Source organism: Nematostella vectensis, chromosome 3 (genome assembly GCF_932526225.1).
Source record: "Nematostella vectensis chromosome 3, jaNemVect1.1, whole genome shotgun sequence".
Lineage (NCBI taxonomy): Eukaryota > Metazoa > Cnidaria > Anthozoa > Actiniaria > Edwardsiidae > Nematostella > Nematostella vectensis.
Genome location: NC_064036.1, coordinates 17901736 through 17918557, shown reverse-complemented (window position 1 = coordinate 17918557; position 16822 = coordinate 17901736). Strand labels below are relative to the sequence as shown.

Here is a 16822-nt window from a genome sequence, read left to right as displayed (position 1 = left end):
ATTTAGTGGCACAAATACACATTCGCATTTAGTGGCACAAATACACATTCGCATTGAGTGGCACAAATACACATACGCATTTAGTGGCACAAATACACATTCGCATTTAGTGCCACAAATACAAATTCGCATTGAGTGGCACAATACATATTCGCATTTAGTGGCACAAATACATATTCGCATTGAGTGGCACAAATACACATTCGCATTTAGTGGCACAAATACACATTCGCATTGAGTGGCACAAATGCACATTCGCATTTACGGGCACAAATACACATTCGCATTTACGGGCACAAATACACATTCGCCTTTAGTGGCACAAATACACATTCGCATTTAGGGGCACAAATACACATTCGCATTTAGTGGCACAAATACACATTCGCATTGAGTGGCACAAATACACATTCGCATTGAGTGGCACAAATACACATTCGCATTGAGTGGCACAAATACACATTCGCATTGAGTGGCACAAATACACATTCGCATTGAGTGGCACAAATACACATTCGCATTGAGTGGCACAAATACACATTCGCATTGAGTGGCACAAATACACATTCGCATTGAGTGGCACAAATACACATTCGCATTTAGTGGCACAAATACACATACACATTTAGTGGCACAAATACACATACGCATTTAGTGGCACAAATACACATTTGCATTTAGTGGCACAAATACACATTCACATTGAGTGGCACAAATACACATTCGCATTTAGTGGCACAAATACACATTCGCATTGAGTGGCACAAATACACATTCGCATTTAGTGGCACAAATACACATTTGCATTTAGTGGCACAAATACACATTCGCATTGAGTGGCACAAATACACATCCGCATTTAGTGGCACAAATACACATTCGCATTTAGTGGCACAAATACACATTCGCATTTAGTGGCACAAATACACATTCGCATTTATTAATTTAATCCACTAAGGTGTGACCACCATAATGCTGCACAAATAAAACAAACTGTTATAAATACAGCCCGGCCTTTTGACTTGGCTCGATTATCATTTCCGGGTGTAGGCTGTTCCTATTCATTGTAACGGGGTAGACACGTCCCTTGTATCCTTTCTTTCTCACACTTCTAAAGCCCCAATACACTCTAAAATGTACGATATAAATGCAAACGCCTTAACGGCTACATCAGTAAACCTGAAAACTATCTTTTAGTAAGGTTGGTTGGCATAAGAACCACAAGGGTTGTTACAAGGGTCATTTACTAAAAATATAATTATTTCTCGGTGAGCATGAACACGAATTATCCCATTAAATTAAACTCAGCAAGCTTTTATCATGCCCCAATAGACTTCGTGAAAGCCTTAGCTCTGGGGGTTGACCGTTGTATATCGTTAGAAGCTTCAAGGCTTCTTGGATAAGCTGTTATAGAGATTTTTAGAACTTCTGCGATGAAAAAACATCGTAGAAGTTCTAAAAAATGCTGTGTAAAATCAATTTCAAAATCCCAATAAAATCCTCTAAATATAAAAAAATGGCAAAACCAAAATGGGAAACAATCTAATTTTGTTATGTGTTTATTTTATTTTATTTTTTTTTTTCAATAAAAAAAAACTTATAGGTAAATTCTATCAGGGGTTCCAAATACTCCATTTTCGGGTAAAAAAAATAGCACCTTTACATTGATTGAAAGATCGCAATGCGAAACAAGCAAGGAAGCAACTTGAGAATCCCTGCCACAATCGTTCTACAAAATAACTTTACACCTTCATTTCTAAAGAACCGCGAGCAATACAACAAATTTACGTGGGAGATTCCGAAGTCTAGCTTCAAAATGATATTGACTAATTGCAAATGTGGAATTTCTATAGTTAAATAAAAAAGCTCTTTTCGTTTTTATGATTCTTGGTCCATGACTCGTGATTAAATGAAAAACTCCTCGGGAGTGTCATCAGGAGACGATAAACTTGTTTAGAAAGCTTTACACGGCTAACCTACATAAAAGATTGGTTATAAATATCGTGGATCGGCCCCTATTGTTAACTTGTTTTTTACTGGACTCATTCTGCGACTAGTCTAGCTCTGCTCCAAGCATTACGGATAATCTTCTCGACCTCTGCGGCCTCTGGATGTCTGAGCACATGCGGATGGAAGGCCCCGGGGTTTGGAGCCTCGCCCTCCTTCTGTACTGCGCCTGAATCGTGGTCATCGGAGTAAATCTCCAGCTCGTTGGCCGTGCAGCAACAGCAGAACTTGTTGGTTCTCTTAAGCTCGAGATCCTTGAGGAAGCGATAATCCATATACTCTGTACTGACTGAAAGAATATATAATATTCAAATTTAGCCAGGTATCCCTGTAAGTATGTCTGGTACCCCTGTAAGTATGCCTGGTATCCCTCTAAGTATGTCTGGTACCCCTCTAAGTATGTCTGGTACCCCTCCAAGTATGTCTGGTACCCCTCCAAGTATGCCTGGTACCCCTACAAGTATGCCTGGTACCCCTGTAAATATGCCTGGTACCCCTCTAAATATGCCTGGTACCCCTCTAAGTATGCCTGGTACCCCTCTAAGTATGCCTGGTACCCCTCTAAGTATGCCTGGTACCCCTGTAAATATGCCTGGTACCCCTGCAAATATGCCTGGTACCCCTCTAAGTATGCCTGGTACCCGTCTAAGTATGCCTGGTACCCCTCTAAGTATGTCTGGTACCCCTCTAAGTATGCCTGGTACCCCTCTAAGTATGCCTGGTACCCCTCTAAGTATGCCTGGTACCCCTCTAAGTATGCCTGGTACCCCTCTAAGTATGCCTGGTACCCCTGTAAGTATGCCTGGTACCCCTGTAAGTATGGCTGGTACCCCTCTAAGTATGCATGGTACCCCTCTAAGTATGCCTGGTACCCCTCTAAGTATGCCTGGTATCCCTCTAAGTATGCCTGGTACCCCTCTAAGTATGCATGGTACCCCTCTAAGTATGCATGGTACCCCTCTAAGTATGCCTGGTACCCCTGTAAGTATGCCTGGTACCACCCCTGTAAGTATGCCTGGTACCCCTCTAAATATGCCTGGTACCCCTCTAAGTATGCCTGGTACCCCTCTAAGTATGCCTGGTACCCCTCTAAATATGTCTGGTACCCCTCTAAGTATGCCTGGTACCCCTCTAAGTATGCATGGTACCCCTCTAAGTATGCCTGGTACCCCTCTAAGTATGCCTGGTACCCCTCTAAGTATGCCTGATACCCCTCTAAGTATGCCTGGTACCCCTCTAAGTATGTCTGGTACCCCTCTAAGTATGTCTGGTACCCCTGTAAGTATGCCTGGTACCCCTCTAAGTATGCCTGGTACCACTCTAAGTATGCCTGGTACCCCTCTAAGTATGCCTTGTACCCCTCTTAGTATGCCTGGTACCCCTCTAAGTATGCCTGGTACCCCTCTAAGTATGCCTCGCACCCCTCTAAGTATTCACCTGCTGGCTTTCTCTGATGGTTCTTGCCATTAGTGAATAAGAGCTGGTCACTCTGCATGACCAGCTCACAAATTGATGAAATAAACCATCAATGGAGATACTCAATATTTACCTGATCCAGTGAATAATCCACATGGCGGTTCCTTTTTGTAGAATATTCCCTGGCCAGTAACCCTCCAGAAGGTCTTGGCCAGGCAGCATGGGCAAAGGTACGCAACACAACACTCCCCACAGTCCTCCTTGTAGGCACATCCGGCACTAGGTGTCACGCCAGACCACTGTGCCGTAGTCAGCTCAGCTTCTTTCTTCTTCTTCTTCAACAACTGGATGAGGTCCATCAACTTTAGCCTGTCTCCAAGACATTGGATGCCCATCTCAACAAGATGGTGCTAGGACAAGAATAAAAACATTAAGTCTCTCTCTTGGATGCCTCAACAAGATAACACTAATCCAAGAATAATTAGCATTTAATTGCAATCTTTCTTTCAGAGAATGGATATGTACTTGACACAATCAAGCTAGATCCCTTGGACACCCCCACCCAAACAATAAAGCACCCCCCACCCAACAAATGGCACACCTTCCCCCAACCACATTTAACTTGGATGCAAAGTTGGGTAAACAAAGGCACTGAGAAACAGAAAATATTAGGATGAGTGAAAATTGCATAGCAAAATATCTTCAGAAAATGGGGGGGGGACTTTGTCCTCCGTACACACTTAAAATTTTGAATAAAGTTGTTACTTTTTTTCAGCCTATAAATATTACCAGTTTATATCCACACCATGACAAAGGAATAAAACCTGCAGTCGATATAACATTAAGTATTTATTTAGCCTGCATAGCAGCTCAAGGGAGAGGAATGGGGGGAGAGGGGATGAGAGAAGAAAAAGGAAGAGAATGACCGAGGGGGGTATTTATTCATAACTTTGTGCCTGTAGCCCTTTGAAACTAAAAAAAAATTAGAATATTTATTATCTAATTTTGGAGTATTAGATAGAATACCTCTTGAAGTAGCATCAAGCACTTTCCATTAATTTTGTTGGCAACAAACTGTTCAGATAGATACTGCAGGCCAGCCTTGTTGAGAAAGTTCATGACCACATCATCACAAGACCAGGCTAGGGAAATAAAATAATGCAATTAGAAATAAGATATAAGGATATTAAACAAAATTACACACACTTGACCTTTCTTCAGTGTTAGAACATGGTTCCAAACCACAAAGGTACCCAAACAATCAGTGCTCACAGCAGCGTAGGCCAGGATTTTTAACAGGAGGGCACCCAAAAGGCCCTTTCAAGGCATTTTCTTCTGTATTTTAGATAATGTATCATACATTTACTGTATTTTTGGCTCCCCCCTGGCTGCATTCCTGGAACAGCCTTTCACCGAGTGTCATTTACAGTTTTTTTTATCTTCTTCCCTGGGACCATTTTTAGTTAAGAGCTGAACTTCTGTGCGCTATGTTGGATTTGTTACTAAGATACTGAGGAGCCAAGAAAGAACTATGGGTGGAGTTTGTTTGAGATAAATATAACTTGCAAAATATAATCTAAACATTAGATATGGCAAAAAAGAGACTCAGCTAACAATGATGTTTTACTTAGATAGGAACTTAGGATCTTTTAAAATTGCTATGATATTAATTTCTACTATAAGTCCTCTAACACAGATATATCTCATTTAGATCCTTTAAATATCGAGTAATAAAATTTCCAAAAATTTTACACAAAGAAATCTGGTGGTGTAATAAAAATAAGGATAATACGTTCTCCTCTCCCGTTGCAAATATAGCGACGGCATTGTAGCAGATGTTAAACTTCGACGGCATTATTACAGAAGTTAAGCCTTCTCGCAAGTTCTAATCTCTCGGCCGGGAGTACCCATTGTTTCTAAAAAGCATCTTTTTTCGAAATTGCATTTAATTACCAACGCATTTGTTCTTCAAAATTATCAAAAATATAGTTAGCCATTGGTCTTTCTCTCCGATCAAGAAACATGACCATAATATGTGAGAAAGTGTAAGATATTTTAAACAGTTAAAAGGAATATTATATGATTTGCTGACTTCTCTACACTACAATTCATAAAGGTGTATATATTATAAGAAGACAGCGCCCATTTAGAGTTATGTCACGCTAGCCACGTCTCGTAAAACATGCCTCAGAATTGTTCCTCTTCCTAGCGTCAGACATGTTCGCTTTGTAGTATCTCAAGCATCATAAGGTGGATTCATTAAACGCATTCATTCTTCATTCATTATGTTATAAAGAGAAGTGCTTCATTTTTCTTTTCCACTCCGATGATTTTGTAGTTGTAGTTGCAGGAACAAGTTTAGCTGGTTCCTTTTTTTTTAGAGGCGCGCGGGTTTCGGTAACAAACAGGTTCCCATCTCCTGCCGTAAACAATTCTGCTTTTGTTAGGCTTCCTTTCGTCCGACAAAATAGAAGAGAAGCGGTTATTTAAGCCCAGAAAAGCAATATTGTTTGTAGAATTCAATTATGCCCTATCGATCCGTCTTATCACAATCATAAACATTTAGCTCTGTCCGCCAGTTCCTGACTGATTCAAATCGAAAAATTTCATTAAAAGACTTACTTGCGACTGTGGAAGGATCGAGGTTAAGGACATATTCCTCCTCGCTTGATAGTTTTTGAGGCTCTGCTAAAACAACTTTCGCCGGTGCCGCCATGTTGGGATTTTGGCTGCCAGGGAGGGATTCATACCCCGGTTTGTGTGCCATGTTGTATGGTTAATTATTCATATTCACGGCCAAAATAAAGGGTTGCTATGCAAATGATGTCACGTCATGTCACGCCCTTGAGGCGAGAGGTAACGCATCACTCAATGGTATGTTTTATGTTCGAATAAACTTTGCATTTAGAGTAGTCGCGACAGAAAAATAATTAAATTATTTAATTAAAAGCATAAATACCGTTTCACCAAGAGATATCAGGTTCTCTTGGTTTCACTCGTTAGTTTTCGCCCGCCAATTTCAGATCTCAATATGTACATCCTAGCAAATTTCTATAAGGGTCTGTGCAATAATTTTTAGGAGGGGGGGGGGGTGTAAAACCAGAGGGAGGGGCACTAAGTTAAAATGTTGCCAAGATAGAGGGGGTCAGCCTTAACTTTTTCACATAAGAGGGGGGGGGGGGGGGCTCACTTGAAATGACATCAAAATGTTCATTTTGTAACCAGATTTATCAAAATTTCGGCAAATGTTTAAAAATGTCATCTTTTCCTTTAAACACAAAGCCGATGCAAACTTTAAAAACCTCTTTGCATGACTCACTAAGGACCGCCCTGTTCTATAAATAGTATAAGAAAAACTCGGTAACCTCGCAAGAACAAGCACTTTGATTGGTTTAGAAACTCGATACAATGCACTATGCACCTCCTAGGAGATATTTTCCTGCGCCCAAAATCTAGCAAAATAACGGGAGTAACAGCCGATTTGCAAGTGTTTCCGAAAAGAAAATTGTTCTAAAGCTCGTTTAAATAATAAACATAAATAACTTCCTCGAGCCTTCGGCTCTCTGTAGATAATACGCAACTATCCACCTCAATGGAATAATTGTTAAATATATCTCTCAACCCTTAGCGACAAAATGAGCTCGTTGTTTGTCTTGATGTCGTCTGAGTTCAAACTCAGAAAGCGGGGTCCCGTAAGCACCCATATTCTAGCGGACACACCAAGACAAGGTATCTCTTAGATGAAAAAATAAATAAACGCCGCGTACAACAATCTCAGGTCTATGGGCATGTGTTATTAAACCATTTTTACTCAATCCATTTTATTTATCAGACAGAAAGAAGAAAATTCCAACTCCACTTTGGACCATTTCCAGAAAAAGAAAATTATCGATAAGTCGAAAATTCTAGATTAGTCGAACTAAGCTAAGCGGTGCTGACGTTTATCCTAATGCCGAAGTAGAATGTATTAGGAAACAAGTGACTTCATGCATAATGTAGGAGGGGTTTGGGGGGGGGGGGGGGCTTTTCGTAATTTTTAAAGAACACAAGGGGGTCTGAGATAAACTTGACGCTGTTGGGGGGGGATGGGTCCGACATAATGTTTTATTATTCGAAGCTCATTTTACGGACCCCCCCCCCCCCCTGATAATTATTGCACAGTCCTTAATAATAAATAGTCTTTGAATAAACGATGCTGATCCAAGTGTGAGCCTATGTGAACTAGTTGTTGTATTTGTTTCATAAATCAGAAATATCTTCTAGCCTTACTTAAATTTGCCCGTAAATTTGTCGCGCGCTACTAATGTTCGGCAAAGAAATATGTCGCACCACAGGTAGCCCAGGCTCACGGCAAGTGTAGAGAAAAAATCTGGTTAGAATATAAAATATATTATATTCTGACTTTAGAGTAGAAGAGTTGCGTTTTTATATACAGAAGCGACGTAAAAACTCGCATCAAAACAGTTGAACAGTTTTGGTTATCGCAGACTTTTGAATTTCGCATCTGGAATACTGTATTTGAAGTCGTTAATAATAAATAAAACATTTATCTGTACTCACTCATAACCGTTGTCCATTCGACTATCCAAAAGGCTTCAATCTCCTCCTGGCTTAATCGCCTCACAGGCTGTTCAAAAATCGGTACCGTGGCCTCCTCTAAGATAGGGTCCGTCTGCGTCCCCCGTTCCATTTCTAAATTTCCGTTTCTTTTAGTTTAAATTCCCGCGCTATTATTCTTTGTACTCAATGCACCAAAAGCGAACGAATTAGATCTTATTCCGTTCATCGTCTGATTCATTTACGCGGTGACCTGTTCATCCCTATGCACACTTACTGGGTGAGACTAATGTAAATAATAACAAAAGCGAGTAAATAAGTGAAATAAGTGACTGGTATGGTGTTTTTTCGTCACAGTCGTACCGGTTTTTAGAGAACAAGTCTATTCCAGGTATACCTTGCCTGCATAAATCAACTATTGTAATGAAATACGAAGGCAATAAAAATAATAATAATAAGATCGCCATTCTAGCGGTCCCGCATATTATCTGCTTTTCGTGCGCTTATAATTTAGCGCCAAACTAAGCGCAGCGTCCCAAGTTAGAGCACTTCATGCTACGATAATAAGGATCCTAAACTCCACCGAAATGCTACTTACGTTCAATGCTATTACCGTCTACCCCCCAAAACAACTCCTCTAACTCCTGTTGACTCAAGCGTCTTGAGGGCTGCTCATGGATGACCACCTCATGACGGACCTCTGTTCCCTTGTTCACCTCCGCTGTCCCTTTATCTACAGTGGGTGAACTTGATTCATCTTCTTCTGACAACTTGTTCTGGTCTTTCTCCATGTGCTCACACTCAGAGAAATCGCGAGTATGAAAACATCTTTCCAATAGCTATTCCTATCTACTTGTTTTTTTCCTATTATGAATGATACCAATCGCCGCAGTAACGTGCCTTCTTTACTGACAATTTGTTGACATATTCTGATTGTTTTCGCTCGTCACCTGTTCACCGTGACTCTACGTGGGTTATGTTTATAAATAAACAAGCGCTGCATAAATTATCTAGATCTACAGGTGTGTTATACGGCAACGCGTTAAAAAATCCGGACCTTTTAAAACAGATAGGTAAGGTGTTTTATAATCATTTTTTCCTAGTTAAAAGACACCTATTTCCTCTCTATTTGTGTGGCTGTCTTAGTCTACAAAGAGTGACGCTACTGTGCTGTGGTCGGTTTTGTTGTGATATAACTGTCAAAAATGAAATTGTGTTTTCTTATAACCGTGTTGTAAGAAGACTAAGGACTGATCATTGAAGCATTTCGGTGGTGTACGTTTCACCATGTTTATTGCTCTTTTTTATTTCTATTTGAATGTGATGTACTTGGTTTTACTCGGTTATTTGGTGTACTAGTGTAGATGCAATATACTGTGGTGCGGAGTTGTATGGTGTTGTGTTGTTTGTTTGGTATGGTATGGTGGTGATGTGGAGTTGTGTGGTGTTGGGTTGTTTGTTTGGTATGGTGGTGGTTTGGTATGTTATGGTCTTATGGTATGTTGTGGTGAGGTGTGAAGTGGTGTGGCGTAATATGCTGTGATGTGGTGTGGTGTGATGATGGTTTAATGTGTTGTGATGTGTATAGTATGTTGTGATGATGGTGTAATGCTGGTTCATGCTGTGTGGTAAGGTGTGATGTGTTGTAGTATGGCGTGGTGTCGTCTTGTTCATGGTGTGTTGTGTTGTGTTGTGGTATGGTGTGGTGTCGTGTCGTGTTATGCATGGTGTGTTGTGTTGTGGTATGGCGTGGCGTCGTGTTGTTTATGGTGTGTTGTGTTATGGTATGGCGTGGCGTGGCGTGGCGTCGTGTTGTTCATGGTGTGTTGTGTTGTGGTATGGTGTGATGTGTTGTGGTATGGCGTGGCGTGGCTTCGTGTTGTTTATGCTTTGTGGTATTGGTGTGATGTGTTGTGGTATGGCGTGGCGTGGCGTGGCGTCGTGTTGTTTATGCTGTGTGGTATTGGTGTGATGTGTTGTGGTATGGCGTGGCGTCTTGTTGTTCACGGTGTGTGCTATCGTGTGTTGTGGTATGGTGTGGCGTTGTGTTGTGTTGTTCATGGTGTGTTGTTTTGTGGTATGGCGTGGCGTGGCGTCGTGTTGTTCATGGTGTGTTGCGTTGTGGTATGGTATGGCGTAGTGTTGTTTATGGTGTGTTGTGGTATGGTGTGGCGTCGTGTTGTTCATGGTGTGCTGTTTTGTGGTATGTCGTGGCGTCGCGTTGTTCGTGGTGTGTTGTGTTGTGGTATGGTGTGGCGTCGTGTTGTGCATGGTGTGTGGTATCGTGTGATGTGTTGTGGTATGGCTTCGCGTCGTGTTGTTCATGGTGTGTGGTATGGTGTGATGTGTTGTGGCGTTGTGTTGTGTTGTGCATGGTGTGTGGTATATGGTGTGTTGTGTTGTGGTATGGCTTGTCGTGGCGTCGTGTTGTTCATGGTGTGTGGTATATTGTGTGATGTGTTGTGGTATGGTGTGGCGTCGTGTTGTTCATGGTGTGTGGTATATGGTTTGATGTGCTGTGGTATGGTGTGGCGTCGTGTTGTTCATGGTGTGTTGTGTTGTGGTTTGGCGTGTCGTTGCGTCGTGTTGTTCATGGTGTGTGGTATATGGTTTGATGTGTTGTGGTTTGGCGTATCGTGGCGTCGTGTTGTTCATGGTGTGTGTTATATGGTTTGATGTGTTGTGGTATGGTGTGGCGTCGTGTTGTTCATGGTGTGTTGTGTTGTGTTGTGGTTTGGCGTGTCGTTGCGTCGTGTCGTTCATGGTGTGGTTGTTGCTGCGTCGTGTGTGTAGTACTGCAGTATCAAACTTCTTCTTACTTGTAACCACGTGAGGTCCAATGTCGAGGACCCACTTGTCTTCTTCACTCACGTCTAACGGTTGGACATTAATCACATCTCCAAGAGGGGTAGGCACAGCCATTACTATGCTCGACCGCTACCCTAGATACAAACGGTAGAGTTCTTATAAACCGCTACCCTAGATACAAACGGTAGAGTTCTTACAAACCGCTACCCTAGATACAAACGGTAGAGTTCTTATAAACCGCTACCCTAGATACAAACGGTAGAGTTCTCATAAACCGCTATAGATACAAACGGTAGAGTTCTCATAAACCGCTACCCTAGATACAAACGGTAGAGTACTCATAAACCGCTACCCTAGATACAAACGGTAGAGTTCTCATAAACCGCTACCCTAGATATTAACGGTAGAGTGCTTATTAACCGTTACAGTTGATACAAACGGTACAGTTCTTATAGACCGCTACCCTAGATACAAACGGTAGAGTTCTTACAAACCGCTACCCTAGATACAAACGGTAGAGTTCTTATAAACCGCTACCCTAGATACAAACGGTAGAGTTCTCATAAACCGCTACCCTAGATACAAACGGTAGAGTTCTCATAAACCGCTACCCTAGATACAAACGGTAGAGTTCTCATAAACCGCTACCCTAGATACAAACGGTTGAGTTCTCATAAACCGCTACCCTAGATACAAACGGTAGAGTTCTCATAAACCGCTACCCTAGATATTAACGGTAGAGTGCTTATTAACCGTTACAGTTGATACAAACGGTAGAGTTCTCATAAACCGCTACCCTAGATACAAACGGTAGAGTTCTTATAAACCGCTACTCTAGATACAAACGGTAGAGTTCTTATAAACCGCTACCCTAGATACAAACGGTAGAGGTCTTATAAACCGCTACCCTAGATACAAACGGTAGAGTTCTTATAAACCGCTACCCTAGATATTAACGGTAGAGTGCTTAAAACCACTACTCTAGATACAAAAGGTAGAGTTCCTATAAACCGCTACCCTAGATACTAAAGGTAGAGTGCTTATAAACCGCTACCCTAGATACAAACGGTAGATTGCTAAAGCCATTCATGGACCGCTTGCGCTACCCTAGATACAAACGGTAGAGTGCTTATTTTAGTTCGATACTTACGGTGCACCATCACCACCACCACCACCATCACCATCACCATCACCATCACCACCACCACCACCACCACCATCACCACCACCATCACCAGTACTACCACCACCACCAGCCTTATTTTGTATTGTATTGTATTTATACATGGAGTGGAGACCCACCCATCCCCTTAAAGTATCGGTACCCTCCTCCCCTCTTTTGGCTTTGTGCTGCTATTTTGGCAAGCTAATGCCAATCACATGTTAGATCACCGATAGACCGCTGACCTTTCTGTTCACCACTGTAACAGTCGTTTCGACTTCATGATCTCGACTTCAGTACTTCATGTAGGGTTAGGGAAATAGTGCCACTGCATGGGGTCTTACATGAAGTACTAGCCTCTGTATAATCTCTATACATATCAACATATAAACTTTACGGCGAGGGAGGTGTTCTAGAAGATCATTTGTATATCTGTTCAAACTTTTCAATTTCTAGAGTGAATAAATTCAGAAGGTCGACCGAGCTCATGAATACGTCAGGGATGATTATAGAAAAGTAAACTATAAATAAATGTCGCTAAGGTTTGGTTTTTTGTTTTGTTTGCTTATCATCGCGTCATCGACCCTTCGACACGACTCAACTCGAATTAGATACCTCGGCAAAGAAAGTTTTACTTCAAACATTGAAATGGATATTACGCTGCCTTTAAGGATTTCTCAATTTCAATTTCTTCAAAGCGAACCGCATAATTCTTAAAACTTACCACTAATGTCTTCAGCGCTGTTGTAGTCCTGCGTATGCGATCCGCGTGACAACGTTACACGCTGTCTGCACATCCACAAGACTAGCCTCCAGCACATTCCGTGATCTTGGTTACAAGTTCAAGGTGCGGAGCTATGGCCCTGATATACCATGACAATAGCTAGACAATATCGTACAGGGCCGTAGCAGGGGGTGGGGCACTGGGGCACGCCCCCCCCCCCCCCCCAATATTTTCAAAAATGTTAAGGAAATGACCAGTAGGGGCGTCGTTGTGCACCCCAATAGTTTTTTTTGTTTCTGTATTGTGCCTCTCCATTATTTTGAGGCCTGCTAAGGCACTGTCGTAAGAGGCCGCCTTCCTTATGTCCCTTATATCCCACGCCGCTATCAACGGCCTAAACCGAATGCTACCTTTGAAGCTCTGGACAAATATGTTGCAATTACGTCCAGGATTAAATCAACCTGAGCGCCATATTTTCTCAAGTAACATACTTTGTAAGAGCTCCTTAACATAACTTTGACGGCTGATTTAGACAGTACGATTTAGTCGTATGCGACCTGTCTACGACATGTCTTAGCCCTGAATTACACAATTACTTACGTACTCGAGCATCGTAGTGGAATCGTAGGCTGATTTGCACTCTACAAATCGAGTTGCAGGGTTTGCAGAAGTGTTGGGGCAAGTCGCGTACGACTAGCTCGTGTTGTCTAAATAAGTAAATAAGCCCAAGACATGTTTCAAATAAGCATTTCCCTACTAAATGACCCACCGTATGATATTGGTCCACACAAGACCCGTTTCCAAGGTGATGCCGGTCTTTACTCGGCGTTGTTTGGGTTTGGATCCCTTTTAAACTAATCGTTGAATGATTCCATGCACGAAATACTCGAAAGGCTTAGAAAACAACAGCAACAACTGCGTTATGACACAGATAAAGCAATGGTATCATTACATTAGTAATTTCAGTATTGTATCATCGCAACCTCCGAGTGCTATTCGAATTTGAACCTCACACCTTTTTTGACAAAGCTACTCCATGAGAAAATAGAACTGGTGGCCCTCAAGCCACAGGGGGCCCAATCATATCGCCCTCATACTCGTGAAGCTGAAAACTTTCCGATTACGACTCGCATTTTGATTAAATAAACAGTCAAATGCGGCCTTATCGGGGTAAAGTGGACGCTATGTGCGTCCGCCAGTTTGTATTAATATCGAAATGTTCATGGCGTCGGAATGTGGCAAAGATTTCATTATCTTTTTACTTATGTAGCGCTGAAATAAATACGTGATAACGACTTATTACAGGTTTTGAGTCTTGGCAAAGATAATAAACCAGATCACATTACCACCATTCTACAACACAAAATAAAAGTTAATGGGGAAAAGTAGAAAATAGGGTAAAAAATATATCAAGAAATACGATATTAGTGACTATTTCGTTTTTTAAAATTTAATTTTACACCCAAAAAACTAATTTTTGATAAGCACTTCATAATATTGAAGGACAAAAAAGGAAAACAGAGTTTCGATGTCATATCAATTCATTATTCCTGTGCTGTGCCCATAAAACGAAAGAAAAAATAAGAGTCGTGCAAAGTTTTATATTATTTTTTACGTAGAAATAATATATCTAAAAAAATTAAAAAGAATCTTGATCTTTGGGAATAACAATTGTTTTACTTTTCAAGATACTATGCGATATCGTGCACAATATCGACAAAACCCGCAATCTTTCAAAAGCTTCTAATTATGTTGTCTTGACAATATGATATAACTTGATTAACCGCGTCAAAATTTCATTACAATTCCTAGTTTTATCATCTACAAATGAAGTTATCATTCACACCTGCGCTGCCCAACGAATTGGAGCGACACAATGTATGTTTGGAATAAATATGGCGTTATGGCGTTGGACCTATTAAATCCCTATTAATAATAAATTGACGCTAAAGAAAATAAAGGTGATAAACGTTCCCGAGTGTATTTTGAATCTTTTAAGTGGATTGGGTGACGGGGTGTGAACAGGAAATAATAGCATTCAAAAACCGAATAGTGAAAACATTCCTTTAGATTTTACTTTTGGAACTTCAACTAAACATTAGACGTACCGGTATATTGGGAAGAACGAATATCATATACTATGCTGGTTGTTATTTGCGTTTGGTATTAGACTTTCTTTATTAGTAGGTAAGTTATCTACCAGTGAGGCAAGCTCAAGCGACCCATATCAATCAATAATGAAGCGTTCCTATTCATAATTCAAGCGAGTTATCTCAACTATAAAAACACGGCATCAAATATACGACAAGTCAGTGAAGCGTACGTCGACTCAGTTTGATCGCCGGTCAAACTAATGCGAGATTTCTCCCGCAGAGATCGACACCAACTCCAACAGTGATCATGAATAACTCTGTGCAGGATCCGTGCACCATGCAGATGTACCACGGGGTGCCTATGGTCGCACTTAACATCATCTCTTGTATATTTGGAAGCATCGGCAACGTGTTGGTCTGTGCTACGATTTACACCACCACAGGTCTTCAAACCATTTCTAACTTCTTCCTCGTGAGTATGTCTATCGCAGACCTGACTGTGACGCTGGTGACACAGCCTCTGTTTGCATGGTTCCTGGGTGCGCGGATTGACGATAAATGTTCCCCGATGGTGGAGTTCCTGTTCCGGTTATTCTCAAATGTATCTTGCGCGGTGTCGGTCATTCACTTATGCCTCATTAGCGTGGATCGCTGCCTCATGGTGACTAAACCCCACAGCTTCGATAGGATCATGACCAAGTGCAAGTTTCGCTCGCTGCTTGTGTTCGCCTGGACGCTGCCCATCGTGTACGCGGTGCTCAGGTTGACGGTCAGCAAGTCTGCCACCTCCCTCTTCACCGTGGCGGTGATGGCGCTGTGTTACGTCATCATCATTGTTTGCTACACACTCATCATCTGTCAAGTCTACAAACAACGAAGACTCATGCGCTCCCGCCAAGGCAGCGCAAAGCGCCGCAAGTCACGCACCGACGTCGAGCGCCGAGTTGCCATGACAATTGCTATTGTTATCGTCGTCTTCACGATTTGCTGGTTCCCCATTATCTACTTGAGGTCAAAGAAGGCTGATCGTAATTCAGGGGTGGCTTATAACTGGGCGCGGACGTTTGCGCTTTGCAACAGCGCGATGAATCCCTGGATCTACTGCTTTAGAATCCCAGAATTCCGCGCGGGGTACAAGCGACTGTGTATCAAGTGCAGCTGGGGCACTGTGGCGGGGAGGGGTGGGGCGGACTTTGACGTCACTCATACTAGCGACTCGGAAGCGACACAGTACGCTAATATTCCTAAATACAGCAAAGTCAGCCTGGCAAACTGTAAGCCACGAGAAAACGCCGACGAGATGCCAAAAGAGGCGCGAATTTGAGATATGCATTTCAAGGATTCTTGGCGCCTTCTACTCACGTTATCACAAGAGGGAACTTATTTGGTTTAGTCGTGCGCACACAAACGATTCCAAACTTGTATCATCAATTCAGCTTTTGGTAGGAGGAAGCTGCTTGAAATGGACTACAAAAACATCCAGTATAAAGATTGATGGAGAATGGGTATCATCAGGAACATTATATAATCAGTATTATACTATTATTCGTTCCTATACAAGCTGACCCGGAAACGGGGTCTGCTGCATAGAAATTATAGAGCTTATTTTCTGTTTTAAAATTAAATTAAACTTTTGTTAGCTTGAATATTAAAAGTAAAGATAAATATCAGAGTAAAAGGTCAGACATCAGCCCGCTAGCCCCTTTTTGGTTGAATACCAATGATTTATAAACCTTGAACCCTCGACAAATCAGATATTGGCCCGCTAACCCCTCACCCTTTATGGTTAAATATCAATTATAGAAAAACATTGAAACCTCGAATAACCGGATATCAGCCCGCCAACCCCTCAGCCCATATGGTTAAATATCAAGGATTCAAAAACCTTGAGGCCTCGATAAATCGGACATCAGCCCGCCAACCCCTCAGCCTTTATAGTTAAATATCAAGGATTCAAAAACTTTGAAGCCTCGATAAATCGGACATCACTCGCTAACCCCTCAGTCTTTATTGTTAAATATCAAGGATTCAAAAACTTTGAAGCCTCGATAAATC

The 16822-nt window shown here is 41.7% G+C and overlaps 2 protein-coding genes across 7 annotated transcripts; one reads left to right on the top strand and one right to left on the bottom strand.

The window, feature by feature from the left end:
- Positions 1-1543: 1543 nt before the first annotated feature.
- On the bottom strand, positions 1544-12786 carry LOC116614205. 5 transcript variants are annotated; one of them, XM_048725094.1, is made up of 5 exons: positions 12675-12696; positions 10800-10922; positions 4450-4565; positions 3557-3833; positions 1544-2296 (listed from the first exon to the last, which is right to left on the bottom strand). In XM_048725094.1, exons 2-5 carry the CDS (start codon positions 10900-10902, stop codon positions 2043-2045), a joined length of 750 nt encoding a protein of 249 aa, XP_048581051.1. In that variant the 5' UTR covers positions 10903-10922; positions 12675-12696; the 3' UTR covers positions 1544-2042. The 5 variants fall into 5 exon arrangements, with proteins under 5 accessions (XP_048581051.1, XP_048581053.1, XP_048581048.1 ...); XM_048725096.1 differs by lacking the exon at positions 10800-10922 and having other exon boundaries at positions 12675-12786; XM_048725091.1 differs by lacking the exons at positions 10800-10922; positions 12675-12696 and adding an exon at positions 8579-8786.
- LOC5506559 (alpha-2A adrenergic receptor) lies at positions 8982-16432 on the top strand. Of its 2 annotated transcripts, none has more exons than XM_001627213.3 (2): positions 8982-9053; positions 15048-16432. In XM_001627213.3, exon 2 carries the CDS (start codon positions 15075-15077, stop codon positions 16089-16091), a length of 1017 nt encoding a protein of 338 aa, XP_001627263.3. In that variant the 5' UTR covers positions 8982-9053; positions 15048-15074; the 3' UTR covers positions 16092-16432. The 2 variants fall into 2 exon arrangements, with proteins under 2 accessions (XP_001627263.3, XP_048581047.1); XM_048725090.1 differs by lacking the exon at positions 8982-9053 and adding an exon at positions 14686-14861.
- Positions 16433-16822: the final 390 nt, after the last annotated feature.

What these genes read in the sequence shown, in the direction of transcription:
- LOC5506559 (XM_001627213.3), top strand. Translation starts at nt 15,075, where the DNA reads ATGAATAACTCTGTGCAGGATCCGTGCACCATGCAGATGTACCACGGG.
- LOC116614205 (XM_048725091.1), bottom strand. Translation starts at nt 8,771, where the DNA reads ATGGAGAAAGACCAGAACAAGTTGTCAGAAGAAGATGAATCAAGTTCA. An exon ending in AGACGGTAATAGCATTGAAC is followed by an intron (nt 4,566 to 8,578) that starts GTAAGTAGCATT and finishes TTATTTCCCTAG; the next exon opens with CCTGGTCTTGTGATGATGTG. An exon ending in GCTTGATGCTACTTCAAGAG is followed by an intron (nt 3,834 to 4,449) that starts GTATTCTATCTA and finishes TTCTTGTCCTAG; the next exon opens with CACCATCTTGTTGAGATGGG.